We start from the raw sequence: 13,885 nt of genomic DNA on the forward strand, positions 1-13,885 counted from the left end.
GTTCCACTCCCCTCCCTTCTATGCCCCCCGCACCTGCCAGGGCCCCCACCCCCTGACCCTAAGCACAGTGCCTGTGTGGAGAGGGTGGCTGTGATCTGTGCCTTCTAGACCTAGATTCTGCCTTCATCAGCTGAGCTGTGGCTGACGGGGCTGGTGCAGGTGGCAGGAGGGTGCCTCTAGGGGAAGGGCAGGGGAATTCTAGGCTGGAGTTCTAGGTGAAACGGTGCAGGAAAATAATAGGAGGAAGGAGCGTCAGGACCCTAGTCGGGGGAGAAAAAAAGGTGTGCCCTGGCCTTTTTATAAAAAGGTTGTACCAATCTATTTTCCCATCAGGCCGAATGAGAGCATCCTCAGCAGCACTGAGTCTCCACATTGCAGAATATCTCTGCTAACTGGAGAGGTGAAAAGTGACATGTTGCAGTGAGTTTAATTTGCATTTCTTAAATTACTAGTGAGCTGGAACATTTTTTCAAATACTTACTCAGTATTTGCATTTCTTCTTTTGTGAGTTGTCTTTCCATAGCCATTTTAGAAATTGTGGTGACATAATTGACCCTTTTAATCACTTTTAAGTGTACAGTTTATGCATTAAGCACACTCACATTGTTGCCCAACCATCACCACCATCCATCTCCAAACTGAAACTTTGTACCCATTAAATACTAAGTCCCCAGTTCTCCCTCCCTTCAGCTCCTGGCAGCTCTGTCTCAATGAACTTGACCTCTATAGGAACCTCATCTAAGAGGAATCATATATATCATAATCCTTTTGTGACTGGATTATTTTACTTAGCATGTTTTCAAAGTTCATGCACATATCAGAATGTTCCTCTTTTTAAGGCTGAATAATATTCCATTGCATGTCTGCTACATTTTGTTTATCCATTTACATGTTGATGGACACTTGAATTGCTTCCACATTTCAGAACCTTTTTTTTTTTTCATCAAAGACTAAAGAGTTTTCTTATCGCTTCGTATGACTGTTTCATGAATTAAGGATGTTAACTCATGGTCACCACATGCTGACAGGGGAAAGTGGATGTGTTCATCCTCTTCCATCAGGGTGAGGTGGCATCTTTGTGATGCTTCTGAGTTGAGTGCTTAGGGCTCATCCCCTGCTGATTCTGTTTTCTAGTTCCTGAAAAGTGGAGACCATTTGGGTTCCCCCAGTCTAGACCTCTGAAAACACATTGTTGGTGAGTAATGAGAATATAGTTAACACTTAGAGAGCGCTGCGTGCGTGCCAAGCCCCAGACTGCCTGCTTTATACATTAGGTCATACAGTCCTCACAGCTGGCCCAGAAGGTTCGAAGTAGGTGATAGTCTTCTGTTTTATCAGGAAGGCACTAGCGACTTAGGTCATGCGGCTTGACCAGGGTCCACAGCCAGCAGGTGACAGAGCAGGGACTCATAATTATATCCCAGGGAGCCTGCCCGGCCTGGAGTCCATTGCTCTGTAGGGGCATTGGCAGCCCAGAGTGCCGGTTGGGAGCTGACCCCGGCCTGAGCCCCAGCCAACTACCCCAGACGGCAGGGTGGGCTGGAACCAGATGACATCATTCCCCTCTGCAGTCTGGGCTCCCCCCCCCCCCCCCGCAGCCCTGCTCCCCACCTGGGGTTTGGGGAATGTGGCCACAGCCCCTGCACTCGCTCTCAGGCTCTCAGCCAGGGCTGAGGTAACCAGGCAGCTGTTTTTAAAAGCCCTTGGGCGCCACTGGGCTGCTATTCTGAGGACCAGCTGCTGCCCGACTCCCACCGCATTGTCCAGCTCTTGTGGGCTCCGTTAGGCTGGAGGGAGTTGAAATAACTTAGTGGTTGGCCCCCACGGCCAACTCTGAACCCAGTCACGCTGGATGCTTCAGGGCTTTGTCCGGGGGACGCCCCTCTGGACATCCCTTAGGTGGCTGGTGATTCTGTGGGGCTTTTTCCCATGCTTATCAGCTTTCCTGATAAATAGGTACAAACAGCACTTTTCTGTGTAGAAATATGCTCACGCCTTAGTAAACTATGGAATTTCCCTCCTCCCTCCTGTCTGTGCCACCTCCCCCTCATGTACCCAGCCCAGAGCTGGGAACATAGGAGGTGCTACAGAAATGGTGGTTCACGTCTCCCCTTCCTCACTTCTCTATGAAAGCTCTGGCACATTCTTACAGAGAGTTCAGGTGTGGGCAGATCAGTGGATGTTACTGCAGAAAACAAGGACAGGCTCCCTCGTGTTTGCTAGGGCAGGCACACAAGGACGCACTTCATATTCTGACGCTGGGGGGTGAGTGTGATGGAGGTGGGGGGGTTGTGGGGAGGGCCATGGAAGCAAATGTTCAGATTGGAATATTTTGCTCCCAGAAATGACTCTCCAAGACAGGAATGTGATTTGAGTTGATATGTTGTAAACAAAATGTAGCTTGCAGAACAGCTGTGTGAGTGCGCACATGGGCGCGCACACACATACACACACATACACACACATACACACACAGCACCTTGGCTGTGAATTAGGATGTGTGATTAGTTTCATTTTATTTTAAGTAAAAGCAGCCAGAGGTGTAGAAGTATGAAGAGCTTCCTGCCTCAAGCCCGGGACTGCGCGCCCTCCAGCTTCCCTGTGGGGTCTGAGCTTGGAGAGCTGGCAGAGGACCAGGGAGAGGACCGGGAAGAGGATCAGGGACCCTCCTTGGGCTGTGTCTGGCTCAGGTCCCCGGCCAGGCTGCCCAGAGCTGTTCCAAGCTCTGTTCACCAGCAGCTTCACCCTCCATCAGCTAAGCACTAAATCCCTGGGGCCTCTCTTTCCCTGTTTTCTCGGGGGATGGAACTAATCTGTCCTGCGGTCCCTCTGCTCTTCCCTAAGCGGCTTAGGCCTGGAGGAGCCTCCTCTCCTCCCGGAGCTGCAGGCCCACTGGGCTGAGTGTCTCTGTCACCAGCAGTAACCCCACCAGAGAGGCCGAGGTTAAGGGACGAGGAAACATATCGGAGAAATAAAACAGAAACCAGGAGTGACTTCCCAGGAGTGACTGGATTGGAAGCCCCTGCTTATTCTTGCTCTTGGCCTCGCTGGCAGGGCTGCTCAGAGCTGAGTAATGTCTCATCCCTAAATTCCCGAAAAGAGGCTCTTACCTCCCTCTTTCCAGTCTCTGCCCGCTGTTGCTCCCACCTCTTCCCTGCAGGGGAACTTCGTACACTCAGTTGGTGAGTGTTGATCAAGAGATACACTAGAAGGTGAGGGAGCGACTGGGCAGCCAGGAGGGGTAAGAGGGTAAGGGGCTTCTGCATCAGAAGAGCTGCACTTACATAGGAAGAGTCAAGGCAAGAGGGGAATCTTTCCTACCCCCTTGGGGCGGGACTCAGGGAAGGTGGTGTCGGGAAGGAATGGCATGCCTAGCGCCATATTGCGTTTCTTCAGGGCGCCATTCAGTGGTGCCCTGGAGTGGAGCACATGCAGTGGTCACATCAGCCATGCAGTAGAAGTGCAGTCATGCAGTAGAAACGTGAGTATTAATGGAGCATCTCAACTTTGTGGTGCAGGCTCAGGGTTGGGGGTTGAGGGGACACTACAGGACATGGTCCTTGGCCTCAAGGAGGTGCTGAAGCTCCCGTTGCGGGGGCAGACTTTGTTCACACCAGGAGCAACACAAGGAGGGCTATAGTGAGCCACTGGACCCAGGGCGGAGTGTGTGCACAGGGGCGGCAGACGCCGGAGATCTTCAGCATGGGACTGATGGGCCTGGGGAGACCTTGTCCAGGAGGCACCAGTTGAACAGGTGCCCATGCCAGGGTGGCCATCTGCTCTCAGAAGCAGCTCTGCAGTGGTTCCTGCCCTGGGCCCGCCCCCAGGCACTGGGCCCCAGAACGTCTCCTGGATAAAAAGATCTCTCTCTACTTCCCTGCAGCCTTCAATACCCCAGGTTCCAAACTACAGACTGTCAATGACGATCCCAGACTGGCTGCAGGCAATCCAGAACTACATGAAGACACTACAGTATCCTTCCAACCAGGGTCTGAGCAGACCCAGCCGGGGATGGGCGTAGTGATCGCAAGCCCAGGGGCACTCGGTCCCCAGCTGGTCAGCAAATGCTGTCTGAGGTTGGTGAGGCCGGGCATGGAGGGACACCCCCACATCAGTCAGAAGGAGCGATACTGGAGGATGTCATTGCAGTGGTCAGATCCTCCTGGTTTAAGCAGGGTGTGGGCCAGGACGGCTGGGGCAGCAAACACCCCTCCGTCTCCCCTCCACCTTCTCCTCTTTCTCCACTTCCTCCTCCTTGGTCATCCTGTCTCCCTCCATTTCCTTTCCTCTACCATCTTTCTTTCTCTCTCTTCCATCCAGGCTTTTCCTTTTATTTCCTCTCACTTTTTCGCCTTGTCCTGACTGCTCATCGTCTACAAGAGGCCCACCTGGCATTGCCTTCGGCTCCTGGTGCCCTCGACCCGTTTGGCATGAGTGAGTGGGGCCCTGGGCTGCGGACCCTCTCTCCTCATGTGAGTTTGAAGGAGAGCCGAGGAGCCCTGGGGACAGGCTGGGGGCAGAGCAACCAGCCTGTGGCCCATTTCTCTTCCACTGTTTGCAGTCAGGATCCTGCGGACCCGCGTGAGCAGCATGGTAAGAACCCAGAGGCAGAGGCAGAAGGTCCACTCCCCACAGTTGGTGCTTTATCGGGGGTAGGAGTCAGATGGGAGCTGGGCTGACAGAGGTGTAAGTGAAAGGGACTCCGGCGAGTCAGTGAGCATCTCGGCTAAACCAGCATCAGACTCCCTACCGAGGCAGCTACCAGCATCCTCGCCCCCAGCACATTGTCCAGGATGTCAGGCCTCTGCTGACCTCTGCCTTCCTCCCTAAAGACATAGAGCTTAGAAGGGGTTTCATGGGGCACTGCACACGTGTCCCACATGCTCTGGAGGAAACCTCCTTCTCTGTGCTGTAGGCAGGACTCTTTCCTGCAGATTTTTGTGTTTTCCCTAAAGGAAAGGGTCCTGCCAGATGAGAACACCAATTGCCTCTCATTTGAAGGGGCAGATTTCTTGATTTGCCTCTCTGTTCCCACTTCACAAACTGTGAACTCTCCTGTGTGGCATCCTCCTGGTGGAATCCCAGAGGGATAGGAGAGGGAGAAGGTGCAGCCTGCAGGGGTCAGGCAGACAGGCCTCGCCCAGGGAAGGCGATCAGTGTTGGTGCTGATCCCCAAACTGGGACCCCACAGGGAGAGCTCCGTGTGGCCCAGAAGCATAAACTCTTGCCAGAGTAGACCTGGACTCCAAGAACTGAGCCTTCCTGGATGTGACTGACTGCTTACAGAGCATTCCAGAAAGTAACAGAAATTAGAATGGCTCCCCACTGCTGTTTAGGACCTGGTCTTCACAAGGATCATCTGGCCGGAGATTAAAGCAGATAAACCTGGCGGGAATGCATTAATGAGGCAGATTTGCATGTGTTTTCCATCTCATTTGCTCATTCTCCCATAAACCCTGCAGCACATTCTCAGCCCAGAAGGATCTGCTTTTGCATTTTTCTCTTCTCTGACCCGTTGTGATGGTCAGTGACCTGGATCACTGACCAGAGAAGGGAAAGTACCACCATTCCCCTGGGACCAGGCTCCAGGTAACCTGATCATTGGAGTGGCTTCTTCGTTCTGCCTTCTGACCAGACTTTTATTTAGTTCCTTGAGCCGTCCTACTGCTTTGTCCTGGACACAGTGACTGGTGCTAGGGTACGGGGACCGCTTGAGGCCCCGCCCTGACCATAGATGTCCTCAGCTGGGGATGCGAAAGAACAAGTCCTGCCTTCCCTTCTGACAGCCTCAGGGCATTGGCCAACAGGAGCGCTGACCTTGCTTGGTGTTCTGGAAAGAGAGGTCCCCACCTCCGAGCTCTGCTGCGGAGGGAGCGGCCTTCTGAGGGTGAAGTCTTTCTCTCTGTGCTGGCGGTGGTTACAGGAAGCCCTCCTCCCAGCTCACTTTCAGGGGCTAATAACTGTAAGGAGCTGAGAAAGGATGGCCAGGTAATTTTTTATTATTTTATTATAGGTTTGTCTCACTTCCTGCACTAGATGTATGAACGGGGGAAAGCTGGGCATATAAGTAGAATTTTTGCCAAGTGCATTCTACTTTAAATAGACTGGGAATCTCACTATTTGAATGAAATCTTTGGTAAAGTAAAAAAAATCATTTCACAATAGACTATGTAGCCCTTCACTTTTCTTTTACTTCTAGGGTTTTGTATGTTGTATTTCTTAAAAGCTGGGCAAGCCTGTATTGTCGTTACTGGTTATTCTCATGGCTCATGCTGGTAATTTCCAGCAAGTGAGCTTGTTAAAGTCATCTCCTGGCCCTCACCCTAGAACTTCCAATCCAATGGTCCCAGGTGCGGTCACTCTGAGTAACATCTAGGATTACGACCATTGCCTGAAATCAGGATCTCCAGGGGTGGAGCCCAGAATCTGCTTATAACAAGCTCTCCAGGTGTTGATTTTACGTGCTCATGTCTTAGCGGCCAAGCCCATCTTTGCCGGGAGAGGAACCCCAAACCTTCTCGGGAGGGTGTGCAGTGCCGTGAGGCAGTCAGTGCCACCTTCTGCAGCTGCCAGCACTACTGCAGGGGCACACGTCTGACCTCCTACTCCCTGCCCGGGTTATACGTTCATGCTTCATTAGCACCTTCCCAACATGCACTTCTTCTCTAGAGTTTTGTTTCAGGCTGGAAGGAGAAATGAATAAAGCAACTTTTTTGTAGGCTCAAAAAAAAAAAAATCAAGATCCAGGCTCAGAGATCTTTGGTCTTCTTCAGATTGGGCTGGTACAGGCTTGCCAGTCCCTGAGACCTTCTGGGCACCAGCTAAGTCCCAGATTGTGGATGATGGTGTCATCTTCTCAGATTTAGTAACAATGTCAAGTGTCTGTCCAGGCATGAAATGAAAGTGATGTCTCCACAGCAAGCTCTGCTGCAGAGTCTGTGTGCCTTTGAGAAACCTCACTACTGCCTGTCCACCTTCCACCCACCCACCCACCCATCCATCCATCAAGCTACCTACCCTTCTACCTGTCCAAGCAGCCAGCCAGCCTTCCATCCATCCACCAACCCACTCTTCCATCAACTCCTTCCTTCTTCCCTCTTTCCCTTCCTCCCTCGCTTCCTTTCTTCCCTCCCTTCCTTTCTTCCATCCATCCATCCATCTATCCATCTATCCATCCACCCTTCCACCCATCTACCCATTTATCCGTCCGTCTACCCATCCTTTCCCTTATTCCTCATTTATTTAATAATATTTGCTGGAATATGTTGGGTTTGTGCCAGGCCTTATGGGTGATACAAAGATGATAAATAAATGGTCCCAACTCTCAAAGAGCTGATAGTCTGGTAGGTGAATTAAGGCTTGTATTCAACTAAACGGAATACAGAGCAGATTGAAAATAGCTATTAGAAAGCTCCAAGGTGCTTTGGGGCCTAAGTTAGAAAGTAGATTTCCAGGACAGGACAGTGAGGAGTAAGATGCTGTTAGTGATCTTCTGGCTACTGGACGGCTTCTGGAAAGGCCCCATTTCCTCATCCCTTTGAGAAATCAAGCATAGCTTCCTCTGCTGGCTTACTGGGACCTTCGGAGTTCTGTCACTTTCCCTTTACATGCTTCACACAGATACAATCATACAGGGACCCAGTTCTTTGAAATTAGGAAAATGAGACCGCTGAGTGGGTAAGTGGTGCATGATCTGTGGGCCAGGTGGCCGTGCTCCTGTCTGAGAGCTGCCATCTCCCGCTCCCGCTTTCTCTCCTGTATCCCGTTTCTCAGATATCCTGTCTGTAAGGGATCGGGGTAGGGGTGCCCCAGGGCCAGGTTGGAAGTGGGGCTGAGGTCTGGGCCACTCTGATAACTAAGCTCAGTGATGGAGACTCTCAGGAGTGGAGATGGCCTGTGATATTTGTTTTCTTTGGCCTTTTTTACTTGCTCCATTGTAACACCCCTTTGTCCTAGGGCTATGGGAGGGTAGAATACGGGCACTAACCTCCCGGAACTAACTATTGGAGAGAGGAGTGGAGAACTTATGGATTTAGTTCTGCCGGGTGCAGACGTGCCTGCAAGGTCTCCCCTTTCCTCTGTATCCCTGCATGGCGCCTAATGTGGAGACAGGCATGCTAATGGATTGACACACAGACTGACTGTGTACTTGAATAAGTCCTGAAATCCTTTGCTCTGCTCTACCTTACAGGTTAATGGAAACAGCAAAAGAAATGACTCGAGAGTCCTTGCCCATTAAATGCCTTGAAGCTGTCATCCTGGGCATGTATCCTTTAAGCGACGTAAGCTTAAATTGACCTCTTGGTGGTGGCTTCATTATGGGGCTGGTTGTGCCTTCAGCATCCTCGATCCACAGACATGATGCCTGTTGTCTCCTGGGAGGAAGGAGTCAAGCTCCCCCAGTGCTTCTCTATCTCCAGGGAAAATTCTCAGAGTGGATTGTGGCGGAAACCAAGCCATGGTGCAGTATCCTGACCCTACAGAACATAAAGCTGAAACAAGGGTCTGTTGTCTCCACACTTTCTGTTCTGTTTTCCGCCAGACTCCGGGCTCCTCAGCCTGAGGGGAGTGTGGTCCAGAAAAACCATGATGGCAGTGACTTCATGGTGGTGGCGTCAATAGAACAGGATCTGGTAGAAGAGTGAAGATACTCTCAGTCCTGGGGTGGATGGCCGGAAGGGACGGTGACCAAGGGAACGCGGCAAGACATGAGCTTGAGCAGTGGGCCCAGGTTAGGACAGGTAGGTCCTTGAATGCCATGCTGAGAAGTGTGACTTTTTCCAAAGATAGTGGTCCGCCCAGTCAAACACTCTGGAGCCAAGACAGGACATGATGAGGTGTGCACTTCAGAGAGGTAGATTGAAGGGCAGACTGAAGAAGGTGGGGGCTGCAGCTGCAGAGCCAGTTAGGAGCTGTTCTGCGGGGAAATGGTGGTGCTTGAACCATGGTCCTGCAATGGGAATGGATTTGCGAGGACAGTTTCAAGGGATAGCTAGGGGATAGAATTTATAGGACTTGGAGACCAACCATGTGGAAGGAGTCGGCAAGTCCAGGTTTCTGGATCGGGGTGACGGTCTGTGGAGGATGGGCTGGAGGGAGGAGTGCAGCAGGGAGGTGAGAACCCTGGGCGCAGAGCTGACCGCAGACAGTGGCCCTGGAGGTGGAGGGAAGGAGTTAGAGGGGTTGCCACCACCAGTCGTGGACTGATCAGATGTGAGGGGTTAGAAGAGCGGGAGGCCATGACTCCACATTTCTGGTTTGGAAAATTGCATGATTGGATAATAATGCCACAGTCAAAGGGAAGGGGCTCAAGGGGAGGGTTGGACTTGTGGGGAGGTGAGTTGAGATTGGGACATGTTGAATTTGAGGTACCTGGTGGCGGGGGGTCATGTCCGGCATTTGGAGTGTGGAGCTCAGGAAGGGGCTAGCACTGGAAATAACAGACCTGGGAGCTGGGAGTGTTTGGGGGCAGGGGGTGGCTGCTGTTCAAGAAGTAAGATGAGAAGAAGATCAAGTATGAAATCCCACTGTGTCCATTTGAGTTGGACACAAAGAGCCCAGGACAGAGACTAGGGAGGGGAGTTAAGAGAGATGAAAGGAAAACCAGGAGAGAGAGAAGATTCAGGAATCAGCAGCAGGGCTGGTGGCTCAGAGTCAGACTGGGGCTGGTAGGCTACGTCTGGTTTGTTTTCTCGGCCTCCTGGACATTTTTGTGGGAAGGGGCACGTCTGCCCCTCTAGTCTGCAGAGCACTGGCCGGAAAGATCGGATACAGGACTGCCCACAGGTGCCCAGGCTGATGTCTGGACAATGGAGACTTGAGCCTTGCGGAGGCCTTTCCCCAGCCCTCCTGTAGGCGCATCGTCCCCCCTGCTCCCCTCAAGGGGGTGAGACCAGCCCAGGAGCCCAGCGGGAGGGCAGGATGGGTCGGGGGGGGGGTGGCAGGTGGCTCGGGCCCCACCCTTTGGTGGCAGGAGTTAGCACAGCTGTTGGGCAGAGCCTCCTGCAAGTTTAATGTGCTGAACAATTGTTGGGGACTCGCTGGGGATCGGTGACCGAGAACAAAGTGCAACCCTTCACCGTGGGCTCCAGCTGCCGTCAGCCTTGCCGCTGACTGAGGTCGCGGTGCACCTGGGCAGAGGTCGTCTTGCTTTCCACAGCAGTCTCCCTGCAACGTTACCCATCCAAGCCTAAACACCCTGAGTTACTGGAATTACCTAAAACCTTTGGGGTTGTGGAGCATGGACCCATGGCCAGCCTCTGGGCCTGTGCAAATCAGAGGATAGTGTGCTCTGAGTTCCTTGTTCTTACCGGTGTGACATTTCAGGGTTCATGGAGGGTGGAGAAATTCAGCTCACACTGCCAACCTCAGGGAAATTTCACACAGACAAGAGACACAGAGCTGAGTTCTAAAAGTGACAGCACCTTTGTCTTTGCATCAGCATCCCTGCGGCTGCTTGCCGCCCCGGCACACTGAAGGGCAGACTTGGGTCATCTGTCTCCCCTGCTCCCCGGGCCCTTCTGCAGGTCCTGGGGGACACGTGGTGCCTTGTCAACCCCAAGACAGGCCGGCTTGGCTGCTACCTGGAAGCCTGGGTCCCTCGGCTTATCCTTCTTGCTTTCTCTTGTTTGACATCAGCCCAGAGTTCACGAATCATTCGGGGAAGTGTCACTCTTTTGATCTTGCTTTGTGCATGTGCATACTTTGACACGCATCCTGGAGAGACAGACCTTTGGTTCCAAATTATTTTCCGAATCATGACAGCTCTCTAGGGGCCTTGCTGACCCTCGTGGGGCTTAATCATGGTGCTAGAGTGCTGTGGTTTATTCAATAACAGGTTTGTTATTAGAGGCAGGTTAGGTGTGTCTGCAGCAGGCGGGATGCTGGGCAGACCTTCTTTGAGCTTGGAGCAGTGCTGCTCCCTTTTCCCAGGAAAAGCTCGGACTGCTTCCCAGCCCTTGTCCACACCGCCTTCTCCCCTCCCTCTCTCTGTGCACAGATGCTCCAGGTCCCGAGGCTTTACTGATTGTTATATAATGATGGCACAAATCCTAGCAATTGGTGACTTGTGACAGGATGGACCAGGGGTCTCTCCAGTCCCCTCCATGCCCTCTTCTCCACTTGGCTGACTTTACTTGTCCTTTAAGACAATTCCAGTGGGGACACACTGAGGCCTCCCCGAGGTGGCTGGGTTTGCCTCTCTTAACAGCACACGTCACATTGGGGTATGTGTTTGTGTTTGTTTTTTCAGATTTATTGAGATAAACTGGACATATCGCATGGTGTAAGTTTAAGATGTACAGCATGATGACTTGACACAAATATTGCAAATGTGGGGTTTTTAAGAATGATAGTGAAATATTCATAACATAAATTTACCATGTTAACTATTTTTAAGTGTACAATTCAGTGGCATTGAGGACACTGACACTGTTGTGTAACTATTTCCACCATCTATCCCCACAACCTCCTCTTCCTCAACTGAAACGCCAAGCCCATTAAACACAGCATCCCCAGCCCCTGGCAACCATTATACCTTCTGTCTCAATAAATTTGACTACTCCAGGTACCACATTAAGTTGAATCAGGCAGTATTTGTCCATTTGTGACTGGCTATTGCACTTAGCATAACTCCCTCAAGGTGCATTCTTATTGTAGCAGATATCAGAATGTCCTTCCTTTTTAAAGGCTGAGTAATATTCCACTGTGTGGATAGACCACATATTGTTTCTCCATGCATCTGGTGATGGACCCTTGGGTTGTTTTCTACCTTTTGGCTGTTGTGAATAATGGTGCTATGAACAATGATGTGCAAGTATCTGTTTGAGTCCCTGCTTTTGATTCTCTTGGGTCTATACCCAGAAGTGGAATTTCTGGATCACGTGGAAATTCTCTGTTCAGTTTGCCTGAGGAACTGCCATAGTGATTGCATTCTGGCCATTCTGAGTCTGTCTCCCCACCAGACTTCCAGAGAAGGGCTGCGTTCTGCAGCTTGGTCTCCACAGTCCCACCTTGCAGTCTGTCTGGCACAGGAGATACTCAGTAAGTTTGTTACACAGACTTAAACAGCTGAGGAATGCCCTGATTCCAGCCCTAGAGAACTCGCCCCAGAAAGCAAGTGAGCATTTACATAAGAGGACGGACACAGAAGGATGTGATTTCACTCCCTTCCTGCCAGTTCATCTCACATGATAAAGTGAAGAGAAAGCAGGGAATCATTTTTATAGAGAGGAGACATCTTTTAAGGGTACCCGGATTTAGCCTCACACTGAGTACAGTCATTTTAAAATTTTTCTTTGAACTTTTAAAAATTTAATAAATGTATTGTTCATTATTGGTCTCACCCTGCTAAGACATAAACCCCACACAGGCAAGGGTCTTTCTCTGTGTTGGTCATCAATGTACCCCAAGAACCGAGGATAGTGCTCAATAGTAATTGCTTTATGAGTAAATGCAAAGGACGGGGTTAACCAGGGAAGGATTTGGAGGGGAGGGAAGGCCATCCCAGGCTTGGGGTTCACTTGTGCCATGAATGAAGATTGCGGGGGTCAAGGTGATGGGCACAAGAGTTGGGTCAGACTATCACCAAAAATGGGGAGATTTCTGTTGGCAAAGGGACGAGCCTGGATTTATCCCCTGAATCTGGTGGAAGACTTGGCTTTATGTTGGGATTTCATCATCTCAGTGACCAAAGTGGACTTTGGGATGATAAATCCAAAGAGATGTGCCAGGCAAGAATGAGGTGGTTGGAAAGGAGGGGTGGGTGGGAATTTAGAGGCCTTCAAGTTTGCAGGGAGGGTATATCATATCGTATGTCTGTGGGGGGAGGGAACCGAGCCATCATCTCAAAGAGGATATTCCATCTCCACTGAGGACAGAAGCAATGAACAAGTGTTGTACTAGTAACTGTGTAACTTTTGGTGCCTTTTGGGTTTTCAGCCATGTATGTGTATTTCCTTTTCAGAGGCTTGCATTCTTCTTCAACAGCCAGTAACTCATCTGATTTGTTGCAGTAAACAGGAAGGCAGGCCATCCAAAAGCTTTTGGCAGAGGGAGCCTCACCCTTCATGGCCACCGCAGGCTAGCAGGCATCCGGGTAGCTAGGTTGGGGCCAGGCCGGGGATCACATGGCCCGTGATCATGAAGGAAGTCATTCTACAATAGGGACGTTGGTATTATGCAGTGGGTTTAGTAACATGTTTTTGAAAGTTTCCTAAGTCACTTTGGTCTCATAGCTTTGTAACATAAAGGTCATTTGAAGTCTTCAATTGTATTTGACTTCATGTTCTGGGGGAATGCCTGTGCTGAGGGCAGTGGGCACAGATCTGTGGATCCTTTATGGTCTCAGGGTGTATCCTTCAAAATTGTCGCAAGTTGACTGTAGGTCAGCGTGAGGGCCCAGGGCGTTGGGTCACGAGGCGGTACAAGGGGTGATGAGCAGGGGCCGAGTCGTGGTAGGACTTTGCTGAGGGATTTGAACCAAGTCCTGGAGAAGGGGAGAGATGCTGAAAACTTAAGCAGAAGAGTGATGTGTACCAGATTTTGGCTTCAGTAGATCATTCTGGCCACCATGTGGACAGTAAATTGGCACAGAAGCAAGAAATGATGAGACAGTGCTCAGAGAGTGAATTGTACCCCCTCATGGAGCGCTTCCCATGCACAAGCCGCCTTAAGAAACTGGATTGTTATTTATGTTAGAAAAGGTCTGGAGACACCTAAGGTTTTCAACAGAGTTCATTTTGAGTTTCCAATATTCCTTTCTAGAAGGGTTGAGTCCTTGGGTCACCACAGCCACGCCAGGGCTGTCCAGGGACTTCGAGATGGACTTGAATGTGGTACCTCTTATCCATTGTTCCAGCGTGTGGAGTCAGTGGGGCAGTTAGTT

General features: G+C 51.0%; 1 protein-coding gene across 1 annotated transcript in view; it reads left to right on the forward strand.

Annotated features, from left to right (window-relative positions):
- The window catches only part of VASH2 (vasohibin 2), a 33,506-nt gene that overhangs the window by 5,446 nt on the left and 14,175 nt on the right, over positions 1-13,885 (forward strand). Inside the window, exons 3-5 of the mRNA XM_064477178.1 lie at positions 3,884-3,972; positions 7,621-7,677; positions 8,192-8,266. Coding sequence (XP_064333248.1) covers positions 3,884-3,972; positions 7,621-7,677; positions 8,192-8,266 — 221 coding nt within the window. The remainder of the gene's footprint in view (positions 1-3,883; positions 3,973-7,620; positions 7,678-8,191; positions 8,267-13,885) is intronic.

The sequence above is a fragment of the Camelus dromedarius genome, chromosome 21 (genome assembly GCF_036321535.1).
Source record: "Camelus dromedarius isolate mCamDro1 chromosome 21, mCamDro1.pat, whole genome shotgun sequence".
In the NCBI taxonomy this organism is placed as follows: Eukaryota; Metazoa; Chordata; class Mammalia; order Artiodactyla; family Camelidae; genus Camelus; species Camelus dromedarius.